Source organism: Aulonocara stuartgranti (genome assembly GCF_965226115.1).
Source record: "Aulonocara stuartgranti genome assembly, chromosome: 23".
Classification (NCBI taxonomy): Eukaryota; Metazoa; Chordata; class Actinopteri; order Cichliformes; family Cichlidae; genus Aulonocara; species Aulonocara stuartgranti.
In genome coordinates this window covers 20,562,211-20,582,683 of record NC_138958.1, presented here as the reverse complement: position 1 = coordinate 20,582,683, position 20,473 = coordinate 20,562,211, and the positions used below count along the sequence as shown (strand labels likewise).

General features: G+C 39.3%; 1 protein-coding gene across 2 annotated transcripts; it reads right to left on the bottom strand.

Annotated features, from left to right (window-relative positions):
• Window positions 1-151: 151 nt before the first annotated feature.
• Window positions 152-17,264, bottom strand: LOC309700866 (protein EFR3 homolog B-like). Of its 2 annotated transcripts, XM_082524750.1 has the most exons (24): window positions 17,204-17,264; window positions 16,873-17,025; window positions 16,034-16,363; window positions 12,320-12,396; window positions 12,025-12,152; window positions 11,564-11,714; window positions 10,930-11,051; window positions 10,419-10,568; window positions 9,988-10,083; window positions 9,488-9,566; window positions 8,600-8,735; window positions 8,370-8,522; window positions 8,145-8,256; window positions 7,973-8,024; window positions 6,192-6,364; window positions 5,567-5,642; window positions 5,214-5,375; window positions 4,928-5,059; window positions 4,724-4,791; window positions 3,890-4,023; window positions 2,280-2,371; window positions 2,156-2,204; window positions 1,780-1,886; window positions 152-1,589 (listed from the first exon to the last, which is right to left on the bottom strand). In XM_082524750.1, exons 3-24 carry the CDS (start codon window positions 16,317-16,319, stop codon window positions 1,455-1,457), a joined length of 2,670 nt encoding a protein of 889 aa, XP_082380876.1. In that variant the 5' UTR covers window positions 16,320-16,363; window positions 16,873-17,025; window positions 17,204-17,264; the 3' UTR covers window positions 152-1,454. The 2 variants fall into 2 exon arrangements, with proteins under 2 accessions (XP_082380876.1, XP_082380877.1); XM_082524751.1 differs by lacking the exons at window positions 16,034-16,363; window positions 16,873-17,025; window positions 17,204-17,264 and adding an exon at window positions 14,632-14,716.
• Window positions 17,265-20,473: the final 3,209 nt, after the last annotated feature.

Sequence of the window (20,473 nt, the reverse complement as noted above, 5' to 3'; positions counted from 1 at the left end):
GAGTTCCCATTAACAGAGTGACCAATAAAAAAGCTCTGAAACTGCCATCTGTTACATGATCCTGATTGAGTGATGGAGAGGGGAAGAGTCTGAGAAAGATGTTTTGATATGTATTGATATATGTAAATAACTTTAATTATTAAATGAGTTATAAAAAGTTATTTGCAAGCAAAACAAGATACATCTTTTCTCTACACAAATGCACGAATCCAGAACACATGCACATCTACACCAGACACCTGCTACCTGTGATCCACAGCCACAATAACAAACTTCACTTTGAGTTCCTCAAAGAAGGAGTAACAACAGCGATAAATCTTAATAGAAGTCAGCTCCTGAAATAGGTGAAAATGCTCTACGTGAAAAGTCTTTACATGTCAGTCTTGAAAAGGAGGAGTGTCCATCAAGCAGAATAAAGTGAGCTCATAAAATAAGCAGGAACTTACAATGGTGGCACTAACCCTTTATGATCAGTGGGATTTTTTTCCCCCCAAAATAACAAAATCAATTAAACATTTTTAAGCAATATATTGTAAAAAATAAAAATGCCAGAGCAAATATGTAGCAGCTTTAGACCTGTGAGACACTGGCAACCTGTACAGGGTATACCCCAGCCCGCCCTATGGTAACTGCATTTTCTGTCAATTACTACATGGTTTAAGCTCTAAAGGGCTAATAAGAAGAAGAAGAAGAAGAAGGAGAAGAAGAAGAAGAAGACTAGGTAAGAAAGAAAGTGAAATCATAAAAAAATAAAAGGTTGCTAAGAAAAAATCCACATTAAACAAAACTCCTAAACTAATACGTAATGACCAATATAAAGTATTGGGCCAGAAAAAAGTAAAGAAAAGGTAAGTGCTAAAAAAAAGAGCATGTAGCGTCATGGAAGAAATACGAATCACTGAACTAATCTAAAAAAAAACAACAGCTATTGTCCTCAGAACAACCTGTACGTACATTTTTAGGTAAAGTATAACATTTATAACTACATAAACAAGTCTATGACTCAATACTGCTACAGTAGAAGCCTTGGTTCACAGAAAAAAACAAATCAATTGTGTGTGAACCTTCAAAATAAGGCAGGGCTGCACAAATGAAAATGAAAATGAAAACAAACTGTTGCTTGTCACAGCGAGAGGTCTGCTGTGTGTGAATAAGATGAGACGATAAAATTAACATGTACTATTTATTTAGTGCAGCATCATTTAACCATTAACAATACTTGTGTACAGATGCACCTCATGACTGGAGGATCAAACAGTAGGGCAGACTGGGAAATATGAAGTCAAACACTGAGTCAGTCCATTTCTAATACAAAAAGATCAAATCTGACAGCTATACAGGAAACAGCCACACTAAATCACTAAAATGTAAAACTCTTTCCCTCACAGCCACTGATTCGTTTCTTTACCAAACAAAGTGCTTCAACATCATCACGAGGTTGTTGCTGAATGTCTTTAATAGACACAGAGGTCAGGAAACTTCATCTCATAGACCGGAGTCGATCGAGGTGCCGAATGTCCAGAGGGAGAAGGAGGAGGACGTATGATGAGTTCAAAGACCTGATTGAGTTTGGACTGAAGCAACGATGTCTGGAGAGACAAATAAAGGCATTATTTTAAAAAACCGTTTTAATCACTTCAAGACAGATCATTTCATCTAGATGAAAATTTTTTTAACAACTTTACTAAACTAAAGTGAGCTCTTATTGGCTGAGAATCACATCGATGGCGTGGGTGTGGTGCTTTCAGCTGCTTTGTTAGAGTACAATAAGCTGCTCACCCTGGCTCCACACTGGGCAGCAATTTCCTCAAAGGGAGCTGTCTGAAACCTCTCCACCACCTCCATCCGCTTCCTCCTCTCCTCTTCCTCGACCACGCCTCTGTCCTCTGACAGAAAGAAAAACCAGATCAAAGACAGATCTTCTTTGTTGACGCTAACCCAGTGCTTCACTTTGAATTTCGCTGTTAATAGTTTCACTTACGTGGCTTAAATTAAATGGGCGTTTTTTTATTGTTAAAATTCTAATTTTAATGAAAATAAAATTATACAAAATAAGTCATTGTCACTATACGCTGAAGGGGACAATTTGAAGAATATTTCCTAGATGTTCACAAGTAAATCATGTGAAACTATTGATTTGAAATCGATGGCCTACCGATGGCGTTCTTCAGCGTCTCAAAGGTGATCTGCTCAGTCTGAGGTTTCTGCACACAGAGATATGATCAGACACAAAAACAGCACGATGGACAAAAGGACAGGTACATTCAGCAGATGGGTACCTGTGGTGTATCAGGACAGAACGGAAGGTCCATGTCCACCTGCAGAGAGACGGCGTCTCCAATGCTCTTCCTCTTAGACAGACGATCCTCTTCTACAATAAAACAGTAATTCAGTCTGAATTCTACGAGACTGGGGCCTCTATCAGTGCACTCATACTGCTGCTAAAGTGGACCCTCAAACCCACTGCTATTAAATATTTACCTGCAGTTTTTGAGAAACATTACCATCAGCTTCTCAACAATGCTTTAGATCGTTTGTTCTTATTTACAGTCCATACTGGGATCTTGAACAATCATTGTTAAGTACTGTGTAACTACTATTGTTCAAGACAGTTCTACTTAAACTTTACTTACTTGCTTTTACTTTCTACTTACTTTTATATATTATTACACTGAGTATGGTATATACTACTTACTACCAAACACAAAGTCTAAATTACATAAAATGACATAAATAAAAACCCAGTGTGAAGCTTTGGGTCTTTGATAAATTGATTTAATATTAAGGGTGTGTTTGAGTTAGGGTGACCATATTTTGATTTCCAAAAAAGAGGACACTTGGCCCAGTCATGAAGAATTTTAATAATACTGTTTGTTTAAAGTATTTTTTAACATATTTAAAAGATGCCTTCTCTGTTAATAAATGTTGAAATCAAAAATGTTTTATAGGCTTTTACAAGTCAACAAGCGCAAAAGAAAATAACTTAAAAACCTCTGGAATTAAATAATGTTACAGAAATAATGCCTCATCTGTATAAGAAAAATTACCAGTGAGGTACCAGTAAGGTGTTGTGCAGTGGTTTCTGCTGTCTCATTTGACGTTTCTAACTTCAATTAATTTTGTTTGCACGCCACCATTCTTCCAGTCGAAGTATGATTGGGAATATTTTCTCTGTTCCTTGGTTACTTAAGTCTGAGAAAGAGCTTCAAGAGTGACTTCCACTGAATCCAGCACTATCACACCATTGACAATAGCTGGCAGGCACTGCTGAACTTTTTAGCTGTGTTAAAGTCTGGAAATGCTTTTTTTTTTTTTTTTTTTAAGCAACACACTAGTGCAATCCATGGATCTGTAACTACTGTGATGCTTCATAGTATGAAATGCCAGTGCACCTTCTGCTGCAGATACAACAGCATCCTCATTTTTCCCAGGTGTAACAAAGAACTCAGTCAACTTACTAGATGAATTTTCGCCTCGCACAGCCTTTTTATGTTTTTCTGTGTCCATGTAAGCAACAAGATCTCCGGCACCTTTGTTAGACACACAAACGTAAGTGCCAGCTCTGCACACAGTGCACTACGCCTCCCATTTATGATACGAGGGAAATTTCTTTTGCAGTTTGTCTGAAAAGATGCACTTGCGCTTTGGCATCTTTTGGCATCTTTTCAACACGCCGCTCTGCGCTCTGTCCCGTCTGTGAGCACGGAACAACCACTTACAACATTCAGCAGTTCGGGGATGACGTTGCACATATGGGTCCTCTATAGGCCTATAGGAAAACCCAGACATTTTCATCCATCTTGAAAATCCCCCCGGATGCCCCGAACAGAACGTGAAAAGTTCACATGTCTGGGGAAAAGAGGATGGTTGGTCACCCTAGTTTGAGTACCTGTTAACTGAGGTGTGTACGGTGTGTTGAAGCGTTCACAGTGTGCGCTGTAGCTGCTTCCTGCCAGGGCCTCGCAGATCTTTGATTGGATGAACAGCAAAGCTTCATCCACCTTCAGCTCACCTTCTGGGAGTCTGATACACACACACAAAGTTATAACACCAAGACTTTAAAAATCCTGGTGCTAGACAAACAAAGCTGAGGTACAACCAAGCTAAGCAATTGAATCTGTATAAATGTACATTGGACAGAAGAACTGGGCCACCTGCACACTACACCTACAGGAGCCGCTTGACAACAGAAACCTGTGCTATGAAGCCCTTGGTGTACACTTTTGTGGTGATGCTAATGCTAGGAGCCCTGCAGTTACTGAGTGAGCAGAGTGATGTTTACATACTGTTTGCCTCAGCACTTGGCAACCCCACGGCTTGCAGCGGATCAGTTGCCACAGTCGTGAGCTGACTAGTTGCATGATTGATTGGATTGATTTTGTCTATACTGCGAGTTACCAGAATCAACCATAACAAGCATATTATTAAGAATATTGAGAACAATATAAGGTCAGCATGGTACTGTTTAATAGTTGATGTTTTTATGCTTTTTCTACTAGAGTTTCAACACTTTAGTAAAGTGTAATTACATAACTCAATAACATAAAATACTATATTTTATTTGTTTTTTAACTTTAAAATGGGGCTAACCTGGCAATATTTATTCTGCTTTTCGATTATGTAAATATGTGGGTGTCTGGTTGAATTTCTACTCTTATTTCTAACTAAAGTTTTAAATTTTATAATGTTTTAATACAATCAATTAGTGCGCCTCTCGCTCTACCTGGGTTTGTCACAAAACATGACTTCGGGCAGCAGGTGAGGAGCATCCTTCTGTCGACTTTCTATCACCTGAAGATCCAAAACAAACACACAGTCTGTGATGTTGTGCTAACAAACACCTTTGTTTCTCATGTTCTCTCTCACACACACACACACACACACACACACACACACACACACACACACACTCTTACACCGACTTCACCTGAGTGATGTGCTGGTGGAGTGTTGGAGGCGGGCCAAGTTGTGACAGCAGGTTGAGGAAGGCGGCGCAGAGGGCGTGGATCCCACAGCGATTAAGCACTGACAAACACTCCTGATTGGAAAGAGTCATCTCCTGTGCAGCCAATCACAGGAAAGTTAAAGGGAGAGGAAGAAGCAATGTGCTATTTTATTTATTGTTTATTGTAAACACCACACACTGCAACATTAATAAACTAAGCTTTGCCCCTACACGGGCCTTTAAATCATATCACAGAGGTTCTGCCTACCTGCAGAGCCAGGATCAGTCGAATTAGATCCACCACAACCTCCTCATTGGCCAGTTCCACACTTAGAACAGCCAATAGGGTGAAGAGGGCTTGGTAGTGGCTGCGTCCACTGTTCTCCTCCCTAGAGGCCAGGTAGACGTGTCTGTAGAGACGCTGAGCATGCTGCATGAACACAAACACATCATGCTGAAATGTGCAAATATCATGATGTACACTTAAGACCACCCGTTTTATCCCTGCCTTTAAAAGCCATATGATCAAATCTTGGTGTAAATCTCTGAAATAAATTCTTCCAACCTCGAACCTCCGAACTAGTGACATCATTCGTGGTGTCTCTGATGATGTGAGCTTACCTTCCTCATGAACAGGTTGTCCTGTCGAGAGCATCTGTCCTCTTTCATTTCCAAGGATGAGACATCAAATGCCACACTGTAGACACATAACCAATAACTTATCGATCCTCAACAGGTCAGTTAACGCCTTTAGACAAATGCTATTTTTCAGTTTTCTGCTATAATAAATCCACAATGGTAGGATCAAAATGAACAGCCATGCGGGCTCTATGGATGAGGGAACCATAGGAGCACTTTAAATAAAATGCATCTGGCCATGACTTTAATTTTGAATTTAAGGTAGAGACTGAACAACAGTCTTATAAGGCAGATTCACAGATTCTTTCAAGCCTGTTGTAAAAATGTGTGTAAAGCAGTATCTTTGTTTAAATAATCTGAAACGCCTCCAACCTTTTTAGAATGACCAACAATGCTATGTGATCCTCCTTTAAAATGATTATTGCAGATCATCTTTTAATGAGAGAAAAGTGGAAGTATTTACATTATGTTCATCACAAGCTAAAGACAATCAGCAGGTCTGCAGTGACATCCCCCTGCCACAGGGTGGAGCTCTTTACAACTCATTATTCTCCACATGGGTCATTAGTCTCTGGTAGTAGTGGTGTTGTCTCTGTGGAAGTGTGACCTGGCTGTGGTGAGCCGGGAGGCGTTGTGGCGTCTGTCAATGAGCGAGGTGAGGATGGACAGAACAAGCAGGCGGATCTCCGGATCCTCCATCAGCGTGAAGGACAGCAGAGGCTCCAGGAAAGACGAGGGCAGCGCCGTCAGCAGGTTGCTACTTTCGTAATGCTCTGACACCTGAGGCACAGAGGAGGGACAGCGAGCATGTCAGACTGACAGGAAAATGTTATTTAAGCTTGCATGAATACAGCTTCAAAGATTACAAAGATGAGCCTCAAGTGCTGTAAATTCTGATTTATTTGAACCATACGTTATTCATCTTGATGCATGCTCAATCATCCAGGTAAGTAAATCTCCAAAAGTTGATTCTGTTCATCTGGACGTAGCGTTTTGTGGGAGGACCACTCTCAGCATCGACCAAGTGTGTTTGCTTTTGGAACTGTGTCTTCATTCCACCTACTTCACATACAAGGGTCAGTTCCACAGGCAGAAACATGGGTGTGCCATGGGCTCCCCAGTTTCACCTATCATGGCCAATTTGTACATGGAAGAAGTGGAAAAGAGGGCTTTGCGATCCTACCCTGGAACACCACCAAGCCATTGGTTCAGATATGTGGATGACACCTGGGTGAAAATCAAATCTCACCATCCCCACAGACACAGTGTCCAGGGAGGCAGAAGAACAGCACATCAAGAAGGCCCTGAGTAAATGTGGTTATCCCATCTGGACTTTTGTCAAAGCTGGGAAGGCGCCAAAAGAAAGCTCCAGCCGATCTAGGAGAGAAGGACAACCGCTGCCTAAGCGAAAACATGTAGTGATCCCATAAGTGTCAGGAGTATCAGAACAGCTGAGACGCATTTTTTCTAAACACCGGGTGTCTGTGGCTTTTAAACCCCAAAACACGCTGTGCTAAAAATTGGTCCATCCCAAGGATCGAGTCCCTGACACAAACAGAGTAACATAGTGCACGCTGTTAAGTGCCAGGAGGATTGCCAGGATTTATACATCAGGGAAACCAAACAACCTCTGGCGAAGCGGATGGCACAACACAGAAGAGCTACCTTGTCAGGCCAGGACTCTGCAGTCTGTTCACACCTACAGGCCAGTGGACACTCTTTCAATGATGAGGATGTACACATCCTGGACAGGGAAGAACGCTGGTTTGAGTGCGGAGTCAAGGAGGCCATTTATGTGAAAAGGGAAAGACCATCTCTGAATCGAGGAGGGGGCCTAAGGGTACATCTTTCACCATCTTACAATGCTGTGATTGTAGCCATTCCCCAACTCTCTGTGAATGGTACTCATGGCCATTGATCAGTGGGTTTTGGTCAGTGGTCAATTGATCAATGGTCATGAGAATTTGCATAGTTAAGATTAAGGAACTGACCTTCCAGCCCATTGTTCCTTCAGTGGGCTGGTTTCAGTCATTATGCAAATGTACTGTTTATAAGATTAGAGAAACCTGCAGTCAGCTGAGACTGAAGAAGTCACTTGGATGAGTGACGAAACGTTTCTCCCACAAAACACTACGTCCAGATGAACAGAATCAACTGTTGGAGACATACGTTATTCAGCTTTATTCAGTCATACGACTTTAATCAGCGAGTGTAGAATCAACTGCTGTTTATCTGATAAACCAATAAACAAAACACCATTTCATTTTGATTATCTCAAAATCCACTGTAAATTTGCACTTCACCGACTCTCCAGGTTTTCCTTTATCATTTTAACTGTGTGCTTTCAAAAGGTAAGAGCAGAGCTGGAGGGTTTTAAAGAGACCTCACCTGTAGGAGAGACTTCAGCAGCATCACCTGTATCATCCTGCTGCCTTCAAACCTGAGTCAAGAATATTATTTCACAAAATTAAGGTGTTTTACAAGTATTTTGTCAAATACTAGGTGAGTACAGTGTTAACTACAAGCAATAGAGAGCACAGAAAGTTAATGTGAATGGTACCCGGAGTTGGGTGAACCCAAGGCTGGGTAGATACCAGGAACAGGAATCTTCCCCATGATGAACAGCATGACCTCTGACCTCTGGTAAATAGGCAGTGTGTTGGCAAAGGATCCTGAAATGTCATGAGGTAACATCAGCTCAAATGAAGTAAATAAAATGAAAAGTACAAAGAAAAGTTTGTCACCTTTAATGCAAAAAAGTGCTAAAATACCACCATGAACACACCAATAGTTTTAATGACGGCGTCCTGCAGTTTTTTCTCTTCAATCGAGCTGGTTTTATGTTTACCACCATTGTCATAGTAACCAGTCAGCTGGTAGTCCACGCTCTGCCTGAGCTGTCGCAGTAACGTGTTGAACACCTCCAACACTGTGGGACCTGCAGAGTACAGTATAAGTAACATTAAGCATTTCTGTGTATATATAAACAGATGTGTGTGTGAGCTGGAGGCTCACCGACAGATCCAGTCGCTTCTATAACGGCTGCTTCAGACAGGACCTCCACAATCCCAGCTCTGACTGAAGCTGGACTCCTGCTGTTGGCATCCAGGTGACCCAACAGCTGCTGGATGACCAGATGGGAGTGCTGGGACTGACCAAGAGTTCAATTCAGTTACAGAATAACAGGTGGAGTGACACGTAATATAGCCAGTACAGCTGGGGACAGTTAAGTGCTTTAGAGGTAAATGTAGGATGAGTAAAAGGAATGTACCATTAGCAGTGTTTATTATTATTTATTTCCCACATTTTGTACTTAAAATAATAATTATTAGTTCAACTTTGTAGATTTAACTATGTTGAAAATACATTTAAATTAACTTTCAGTTACTCTACAGTAAGATTAAGATTAAGTAATTGTGCTTAAATGCTTAAACAAATGCATTTTGTTAAGTTAATCTTAGGTTAAACTTGTTATTCTTATTTTTCAATACTTAAACTATAATATTAAATACTACAATACTTTCTAATAATTAAGAAAGAAATTAACATAATTAAGTTGACATTATTGTTACATAAATATAACAGCAGTTAAATTTTATTTAAAATTATGTTATCATACATTTACAAAACTAAACTGAATAAAGTAATTATGTTTAAGCTAAAGCACGTCCTAAAGTACTCAAATTAAGTACACACAGTTAAAATAAGTAAGTTCATTCTTTCTACAGATACATATTTAAATTTACAGTCAAAGAGTATTTCCTTTAAGTTCCTTTGAAGGGCATTTAAATATATGTTACTTTCAAGCTGAGGTAATTTAAATGTATTAATTTAACTTGCTGTATGAAATGACAACTATTACTATAGTGCAGTATATACAGGATTATCAGTGTAATAACAAACCTGAATAGAGTACATGATGATCTGAAAACACTGAACAGCAAACCCTCGTCCCTGCCAAAGACTGTGACTGTCCAGGTGCCTGAAAGACAGTCCAGCCATCTGTATGTAATGATTTATTATTATAGCATATCATATATACTAGAAACTAAATAAATACTGCTGCTACTACTGATTTTGACCTCTATTAGTACAGCTACTCAGAATAAACAATAAACAGAGGTTGAGCATGAAGGTATGTGCAAGATAAATAAGCATCATTTTGAACTTCAAAGAGTCCAACAGTATTATATATGAATATGTGTAAATATCAGCAGATAGAGTCGAAGGAAGTTAGATACTTTCTTTCTATCTATTTTGATTGAGTGTTTGATGTTTTGACTCCATACTTCAAAGAAATTATTAAATCTTTGTTAATCTGTTTCTGTGTACTTAATATAAAGCACTCTGCTTTCGTAAGGAGTAATACTACTATTGTGCTATAAATATAGTGTATATCTTACATGAGTACTGGTTTGATAGCGTTGTTAATGTGTCCATAAGCAGCTCGGCACAGCAGCTCCCTGAAACAAACCTCTGTCTGCTCTGCTGGAGATCCGCTGAACAAAGAGGGAAATGCTGAAAACAAGCCACTAACCAAATCTCATACAATATTCTGAGTAATTTAACTGTTTAAATGTACTTTCAGTGACTTTTGGCTTTGTTTTATTTGACCACATGATTTAACAGCACCATAAACAGCATAGCAAACGTATTAAATTTCTTATCAATTTTACAAAAAATTAGCTGATGTTTAGAACAGAATGTCACCAGCTGAATGTGGGAACCAACGGCAGTGCTTTTAAATATAATCCTAAACACAGATGTCACTTTATTTATCTAGCAGTAAAACGTGTAGGTGTACGAGAGTGTTAACATTAATACATGTCTATACCTGTCGTTTTGTGAGTGTTGCTGCAGATTGACCAGCAGGGCAGGGACAATCTGCTCCATGTGACGCGGCTCCCAGATGTTCACCTGCAACTCATCGTCTACCGTCTTCCTCACCACGCCCTGCAGCCCGCGGATCCCCGACACACGGATCCTAAACACACACAAACTTCATAAGTTTACCCACAAACACACTAAGTACACGTTCATCTCCAGACTCTGGAGCTGAGTTTTGTTTTGATGTTTGTTTTATGTTCATAATTTTGGATTATTCCACAATATTCCTCTTATACAGAGAGAAACGTGCATGAATCATCAATACTATTCAATAATTTGCTGATATAAAAAAAAATTTAACATATGAAAAGGCATAACCTGAGGATGCTTACATATCTAATCAAATGGTTGATTACTAAAATTGTTGATTATTTGTGTTCTGGCACTCACAATTGTATACCCTTCTTAAATAGTGTCTGTGAGTTCGTATCAAGTCAAAGTTAAACCTCAGAACTGACTTGTTTCTGGTGTCAAGGTCTTCGTGATCAGAGTGACACATCTCACTGAAGCGAGACACGAAGAAATCGTAGCTCCGGTGATATGACGGTGTGTCCTCCTCGATGTTTGCAAACTTTACAAACTACGCAACACACAAAATGAGCCTCTTAATCCATCAAAACACACTGAAAAGCAACTACACATGACAAATTTAGAAGCAGAAGTAAAACTGCTCAATTTTGAGTATTAAAAGAAATTTCAAATGTAAATTTTACTTATAGTTTGCCCTTTAATTTGAACTTAGATCTACTTAAAAAACAAATAAATTAATTAAACTTATGGATAATTAATTAACCTTTTAATTGACAGTTCCGAGAAACATTCCTACTGTGATACAACTTCTACTTTGTAAAATTCATTAAGAGATTTTACATTCCTTCATTAGATGAAATGCTTGCAGTTCCTCATAATACATGAAACTTAATGAATGTTAAAAGACTGGTGAATGGTCAAATGAACAAATAACCATTAACAAATTAACATCACTACTGCAGCTTGTGATTAGTAAATGTTTCCTTTACTGCAAACCCATGAACACTTTACCAAGATCTCAAAGCTTTTAAATGCTGTCCACTGTTGCAGGGTGTTACATACAGAGTTGGTGGCGAGTATGTGGAGGTGTGGTTTGTCAGCCTCCAGCAGTAGACGCAGTGTGCTGAGAAAACTCTCCACCAGCAGGTTGATGCTCTGACAGTGACATGCAAGCAACAGCTGCTCCATCGCCTCCATCGCTATGCACACATACCTGAGAGGGGCGGGAAAAAAAATCCCATTGCTGTTAAACATGTGTGTCATATTTTAAACCCCTGAGATCAGTCACTCCTCTAGAGATGGTGGGCTGATTTCAGAGAAGTGTGAAGCTTGTAATACTTAAAAGATCTTAAATACTTAAAAGACCTGAACTGCTGATTGCTTTACAGGGATACTCTAGATCCTGACTTCTGAATGTCTTCTTTCAATGATTTTTAAGTAGAATTTTATTCATTTAAGCTGCCAGTTAGCATAATGATTTTAAGGCCATCTGTGTGGGCTTTAGTGTGTTTGTGTGTACTGACCCGTAGCGGTGGCGGTTCAGCTCTCTGGTCAGACGCTCTGACAGGTACGCAGCAATGCGGTCGAGCTTCTCCGGAGCAGACAGAGCGAAGAAGGTCAACTTCTCCATGTTGGCTTTCACCAGCCCTTCCTGATCGCACACACACAAATACACACAGAGATGTTGTTACTGTGTAGCTTATTGAAACTTCATGAATATGTGAAATAAAGATGACATTTTTGGATTTTGATTACATTTGATACTGAAGCACTAAAATAAATGTAAAGACTGTGCGGTGTAGATGTACAGGTGTTTACCTCAGGGTCTTCTGGGAAAATGTTGTCGACCAGCCGCTTGTAGCGTGGCCGAAGGGCCCAGCAGCAACCACACAGCCCTGAACACAGAGACACGTTTCAATTTCCCCCTTCAGTTACAATGTATTTGAAACAAAGTCTGAAACACAGCAGGCTTCAGAGAAACATTTCCATATTTAAAATGTCCTCTAATAATTTTAATAAATTAAAATGTTGATCTCTGATTTAAAATAGTCACAATTTTTAGGAGTTATTAAGGAATGGACTTTTTTTAGGAATTCTGAAATTGAGAATTTTTTCTTTTCCATTGTTTTTGATAGTTAATAATAATAACATTCAGCCTCTGTTGGAGCTAGAAAACTGTGGAGTAATTTTTGTAATTTCATTAGTTTGTAAATATATAATATACTAAATACAGAAAGACACAAAAACTCTTTAAAATGTTATAAAGCAGGTTGAATTATAATAAAAACCTGTTTTTAGTAGTGAGTTTTTAAAAAATGTTTGTAACAGCCTAAAGTGGGCAGTCGAGTTTATGGATTGTACTGGACGTTTATAGATTTTCTTTGATTTTCATCTCTCTCCATGTTCGGCGTCACGGCTTTTGGGGGATTAAAGGAGACAAGAGATCTGCCACTGGTCAGCTGCCAGCACAACACACAAACGCTCGTCTTCCTGACTTTACGAGGCCCCTGAATGACACACTGAACATAAACCTGATTCAAACCTGAATCTGTAAACCAAACTGTCCTAAAGTGAAGACTCTGCAAAAAGATGTGGTTCTCACAACAACAGGCCTACGAGTGCACGCACACACCACACACACACACACACAATGCAGCAGTGAGAACACATCTTAATCCCGCAGTGGTTTGTTATGTAATGTGTTTATATTGTTTGTGTTTTTTAGTTAGCAGAGCTTAAAGAATCCGCACTGTCACTGCGAGCATGCTGTTCTGTCTCAAAAACCAGGACAGGTGGCATGCTTGGACCTTCAGACCCTGCAGAACCAGCAGATCATACTTTTCTGAGAGCTTTTTCATGAGTTGGTTTTAAATTGTATTTTTTTTACTGTTTATTTTGTTGTTCAGATGAATTATTAGTTACAATATATGATATGATAAATCCCATGAGAGTGGTATGTTTGGTTTTTATTTGTTTTGTTAATAAGAATAATAAGAATAATGGTCATTGTCAGATCATTGAGAGATGATTACGGATCCTCACATAATTAAGTAAAGTAACAAAGACTCTTTTCTTGAACTATTTGATATTATAAACACAAATATATTTTAGGCTTCAGTAAATTAAACACTACAGCCAGCAAAACCTGACTGATAAATTGACAAACAGTTGACGTATTAGGGATAATTAAATAAAAGAAACACACACACAATTAAAATGAACCAACTTTTAATGACTCAAATCAGTAGTTCATTCATTCAACTTAAAATAAGAAAAAACTCTATCTGCATTGAAGAAAAGGAGTCTACTGGCTTAACATGCTCAGAATTTTGCACTTTGTGATTTGTGAAAATGTCTCTATTTTATTATACAACACAGGGGCCCTGCTGCCGTGTTTCAGGTACATGTATGAAATTTGGTCATACTTCCAACCTGTTAAAGACACTCTTCTGAGAGCCATCACCATGGCAATCAAGAAACCTTTAAAAGAAGTGGTAGCTAGTGTATGTTAACACTTTTTCTAAACAGAATTGTTTTAATGACATCGAATACTATTTTAAAAAGTAATTTTTCAAAAATTTGCTCAAATCGGGGTCTCAGTTTGTGAGGGGCGTGTCCAAAAACATCAATCAATACATTAAAGGCTGTGACTCTATCAGGTACTGCTGTGACACTATGTTAACATTATTCACAGCAACACAATGAACAACTAGCAGGCTTTCCTTTAATGTCACACAGTTTTTGTAATAAACATTACGTTTCTGCAACAGCCAATCAGAAATCCGCATGCCTACAGGAAACACTTTAATCCCAGCGTGCCTTGATACGCCCAATTATCACTGCTTGCAGCTGTAATTAATTTTATTATTATTAATGTTATTATTATTGCCTTCATAACATTTGTTTGAAACTGTTAAACTAGAAAAAAACACATCCAGTAAGTTGTCCCTTTAAAATACATTGACATCATGACTAACAGGTAGATTTGAGGAGAGAAGCTGATGCAGAGGTGAACTGTCGCACATCTTTTCAGGACTAAGTGAAGCTTCATTTATGCCTCTGTTTGATCTTTAAATCTATTTCTATTTATTTTGAGATAAGGCTTAATAAATAAAAAGAATTGTTCTTACCGTACATAAGGATGACTCGTTCAGCTCACATCTACACTGTCACATACACCACACACACACACACACACACACACACACTTGTGGTTAATCCTCCACACACATACACACTGATGTGGCCCCGCCTCCTTTCATTCACCGTCAGTTATAAAGCTCGTATCTCGATGGTCAGATTAAGTGTCAGAGGACAATGTTGAAAACGCTTTTGCATGTTAGCTGTTTAACTCCAGATTAAAGATTTAAAATAAAACAAAAAGATGCTGTTTGTTAACGAGTTTGTTAAAATGAAATAAGACAGATTTAACAGTGTAGTATTTATACTCCCACAGGCTCTTAACCCTGAAAGACTTTTCTCTGTGTGTGTGTGTGTGTGTGTGTGTGTGTGTGTGTGTGTGTGTGTGTGTGTGTGTGTGTGAGTGAGTGAGTGAGAGAGAGAGATCCGGGCCATGTGCAGCAGCTCAGCGCTCTGTAATCTGCTCTGGATTTATTCATCATTCCAACCGAAAATGAAAAAAATAAATATCAGAAACCTGCAGAACTGAAAACATTCATCTGCTCTGTTTTCACTGCAGAAAGGGAACAAAACTGAAACTGACATTCATTTGTCTTCTTCTCTTAAATTATCGCTCACTTTCTGGCTGTTTAATATAATGTTGCTTACATGTTTTAGACTTAATAAGTGAGCCCATGTGGGGGAAAAAGACAGTATTAGAACAGAAAGTATTTGATGTTTTTCTCTTTTGAAAAAGACAATCGGTCTGATGGTAGTTTTATTGGGTTGTGTTGAGATCTAGTGTGATAAAAAAAAATCCACATATATTCAGTAAAAATATGAAAAGATAATTAAGTGTTAGATGCTCATTCAAAATGTCGAAGTCGAGTCGGAGCAGGAGTTGGGCTGATCTTGTATATTATATGATCTAATTTCCAGAACTTTGGACCATGAAAGTAATGCTATCAACAGACTGTTGGTCCACAGTGGGATGTAATTTAAAAGCTCTGTTTATCAACAATAACTTGCACTAAACCTAATATTATATGTTATTCTTGTTAGGCTTGGCTGCATCTATTTATCCCAGTTAAGTCTCCTGCATAAGTCTTAAGTTGTTAGCCAGTTATTCCTCTTTCCTGATTCTATTGAGATCAAAGTTTACACAGTGGACTTCATTTTTTTTATTTAGTTAGACCCAAAACTAAGGACTGAGTGTATAAACACATCAGGAAAGTGTTTACCAAGGTCATGGGGAATATTAATAAGAAAATTAAAGGTACTTCTGCTTTGGCTTCTGTTTTAAGAATTTAAAAGTACACCCATCCTTTATCTGTTTGATTCAAAGACGTCTTCCTCACAAACATTGTTGGAGTCGTAATGTGAAGCAGCCAGTGTATTCGCTGTATCCGTTACCTCCGGGTGTCTGGTGGTCCAGCACAGAGCAGCAGTCCTGCAGCAGCCGCCTTGGAGCCTCAGTTACGGCCGGCATGGCAGCCCTCGGCAGTGACATCCCCCTGGGCAAGCTGGGTATGGTCACGCCACGGGGCATACTGGGTAAACTGGGCAGAGTGGGCATACTGGGCATGGTGATTCCTCTGGGTAAACTGGGAGGGTTGATGCCTCGGGGCAAAGAGTTCAGCAGTGCTGGCATGGTGACCCCCCGTGGCAAGCTGGGGAACCTGGGAAGAGTCCCTGGCATCTCTGGAGAAAAAAGAAGAGGTCCTGAGGAAGAGGAGAGGAGACCTGTGGATGGGGAGAGGTGGAGAAGGGAAATAAGAACACGGATTGAAATGAAAAGCCTGCCTCTTAAAATTCTTCTGAATTTAACCCCTTCAGATCTGCAGCTCTGATACACCAACTTCCTCAGCAGAGCCCAACATGAGGGAACCAATCAAAGTTTGCGTCCCTGAAAATCTTGACCCCAATTATTTTCCATTTATTCCCCACAAACGTTTGGTTTGGTAATCAAGTAAAAAACACAAAGAAAAGAAATTAAAGATGTACTAACTAGTATTTACAGCATTACCTATATATGTATTATATTATAACACATGGGTCAAAAAGTCCTGTGTTTAAACTTATTATTAATAAAAGTCCTGCTTTGATTGAGGATTTCATGATAAATGCTGATTTATTAACTGTACTTTAGCTTCACATTACTGTAGATGAGTGTAAAAGAAGTGTTTTCACATGTGAGTTTTACTGAAGATGATGATGAAGACAGCAGTGTAAAATAAAAAGCGATGTCCTACCTGCTCGTCTGCAGCGTCGCTCTCTTGCAGCTGTTTCCCTCCAACACGCTCAACAACTGTTTATGTAACATCTGTTGAGCCCCTGCTCCCCGTCAGGCTCGGTCAATAATCAATGAGAGCGATCGATACCCGGCTCTGCATGCTGGAGCGCCTCTGACATCACAGCACATCAGGAAGAGGAGGAGGAGGAGAAAGATAAGGAGGAGGAGTTTCCTGAAACCTCCAGCTGTTTGAGGAACTTTAATGACTTCAATCATTTTAAACTTTAAAAAGTGAAACAAACGCCGTTCTTCGATTGCTGTGCAGGGAAGAAAAAACAAGCGCCTCTCACCCTCCTCTTCTTCATCCTTCTTTCAGCCAGGAGAGAAATCCTCTTCCCAGCATGCTGCTGGGCTGTAGGAGTGGCTCCCTCTGGTGTCTGATTAAGATTAATGCAATAAAAGCAGCAATAAAAAAAATCTGAGTGGATGTTTTCCACCAACCTGTCAGGGTGCATTCTGGGTTGTGTAGGAAAATGGTTTACAAGGACTTTTAAACAGAGAGTTTATTATCTGCATCTTTGATGTCTAAAGCTAATTTCCTCCTTCAGAACAGCTGTACACGAGGTGAGTTTATTTATAACCCCTGTTTAAATTGTATTAAGGCTAATAAATTAGCATTTTATTGTTGGGGTTTTCTCTGTTTTCCTTGTATTACTACTACTATTAATAATAATACATTTTATTTATAGGCGCCTTTCACACTCTCAAGGTCACCTTACAGTAACACGTAAACAATACCATAAAAACATAAGAAAAATGTATATATAGCAAACATGGTAAGATAAAAGACATAAAGAGTCATAAAAGTATAAAAACAAATATAAAAACAAATATAAAAACTGAGCAAGGTAAAAATGGCCTAAGACAGATCAGGTGTATGCAATTCTAAATAGATGAGTTTTGAGACGTGATTTAAAAGTGGTGAGACGGTCCGGAGAGCAAGTGGAAGTCCATTCCAAAGTCTCGGGGCAGAACAACTAAAGGCTCTGAGTCTAATGGTAGTCAGGCGAGCAGGTGGAACAGACAGAAGGGAAGCTGAAGAAGAGCGGAGTGTAGGAAGGGGCGAGTATGTATGAAGAAGATCGGATAGATATGGAGGAACAAGGTTATGAAGCGCTTTGAAAGTGAGAAGCAGGATCTTGAAATTGACACGGAGGTGAATTGGGAGCCAATGGAGCTGTTTAAGAACAGGTGTTATATGTTCAGTGGATCTAGTTCTGGAAATAATACGAGCAGCTGTATTTTGAACTAACTGCCATTTATGGAGGGATTTATGAGGTAGACCATAGAGAAGAGAATTACAGTAATCCAGACAAGATGTGACAAGAGCATTGACAAGTATGGCGGTACTGTGTGGTGTGAGTGAGGGACGAAGACGGTTAATATTACGAAGATGAAAGTAGGAAGACCAAGTGGTATTATTTATATGTGCTGTGAAGGACAGAGTGCTATCGAGGATGACACCAAGACTTTTAACCTGAGGGGAGGGTGTGACAACAGAGTTATCAATGGATAACAAAAGACTGGTTGGAACTGTAGTCAGTTTTGATCTGGTGCCTATTAAAATGAATTCTGTTTTATTGCCATTAAGTTTAAGAAAGTTGTGAGTAAACCAGACCTTGATTTCACAGTCAGAAATGGATGTGGGTGGGAGAGTAGCTGTGGGTTTGGAGGATAGGTAGAGCTGGGTGTCATCTTGGTAGCAGTGAAACTGGATGTTATGCTTCCTAAAAATATTACCTAGGGGTAGGAGATAGATGATTACTGTCTCACTGGCCGCTCACAGACTGTGAGTGGCCAGAGATATAAGAAGTAAACCAGGCGAGTACTGTACCATCGATGCCAATAGATGCTAATCTGTGAAGGAGGATGCGGTGGGAGATAGTATCGAAAGCTGCTGTAAGGTCAAGGAGAATGAAGATGGATATAAGTCCAGAATCAGCTGCAAGCAGAAGATCATTGGTGATTTTTACTAGGGCTGTTTCTGTACTGTGACATGAACGGAAGCCGGACTGAAACTGTTTGTGCAAGTTATTTCCAGTGAGATGATGATGAACCTGTGCAGCCACTATCTTTTCAACAATTTTTGCTAGGAAAGGGAGATTCAAAATTGGCCTATAATTTTTTTGATTGGAGGGATCTGAACCATTCTTCTTCAGTATTGGGGTTATTATTGCAGTTTTAAGAGAAGAAGGAACAGAACCAGATATAAGAGAGGAGTGTACGATATTAGCAATCAGTGGGGCAAGAGACAGGAATGAGAGTTTAACAAGATTTGTCGGGAGTGGATCAAGTATACACGATGATGACTTTAAGTTAGTAATTATGGAAGATAGCTGAGTTATTGTGGGAAGTTCAAAATTGGATAGAGAGAATGACAGCTGAGAAGGACAAAAAATGCAGAACAATTGACCATTTCACAGGACGAGGGCAATTGTTGGTAAAGATTCTCAATCTTGGTGAAAAAAAAAATCCATAAATTTGTTGCAAACTGCAGCAGAGTGTGTATGTATGGCAAAGGTATCTGGGGGTTTAACAATATTATGCAATGTAGAAAACAAAGTGCAAGTGTTTCCTTCAGTGGATTCAATAACAGAGGTGTAGTAAGCAGATTTAGCATGATGAATAGCTTCTTTATAATGTTATATATGACTGAGATACATGTCCTTGTGAATAGCAAGTCCTGTTTTCCTGGAGAGATGTTCCAGGCGGCGTCCAGTAGCTTTAAGTTGGCGAATTTCAGATGAGTAGGCTACCATGGCGCATAGCGAGAGAAAGAAACAGAGTTGGTAGGTAAATTATTAATGCCATGGGAAAGAGCTGATAGATCAATGCCCCTAATATTTCTAAAAGTAATTGAGCGGTTTTGTTAATTTTTGTATAGTGGGTGACTAGCATTGAATAAAACTAATTTATGGTCTGAAAAAGGCATGTCCAATACAGCACAATTCTTAGGGGTGACACCAATACAGCAAACAAGATCCAAAATGTGTCCTTTGGAGTGTGTGGGAACGTCCATATATTGGTGTAAGCCAAAATTGTCCAGACAGGATATAAAATCTCTTGTGACTGAATTTGATGTGTTGTCCATGTGGATGTTAAAATCGCCCAGCAGTAGTATATTTGGAGATAAGAGTAGGATTACTGTCTTTACCTTACAATATAAAGCTCCTTGTGGCAGCTGTTGCTGTGATTTGGCGCAATATAAATAAAACAGAATTTAATTGAATTAGGGGTGTGGGCTGTTTGACTGATAGGCAGCTTCTAGCTGTTTGCTAGGTTTCACCTTAGCTAACTGGAAACCCTGTACCGGACCTTCAAACATATTTGTGCTGTCGGAGCCGTTTTGAAGCATTTCTGATAGACTAACATGGCTGCTTAGTGGTTAACAACAATACCAAATATTCCAGTTTTGGAGAGTGGAATTCTAGGATTTCATTTGGATGTTACTGACCACTAATTAGCAGGCATCAGGTCTGTGTGATGCTCCTATACAGTGTAGGCTGAGTTAATAGCTTAGCATTCCATTCTCTCATCCAAACACAGACACTTACAATGGG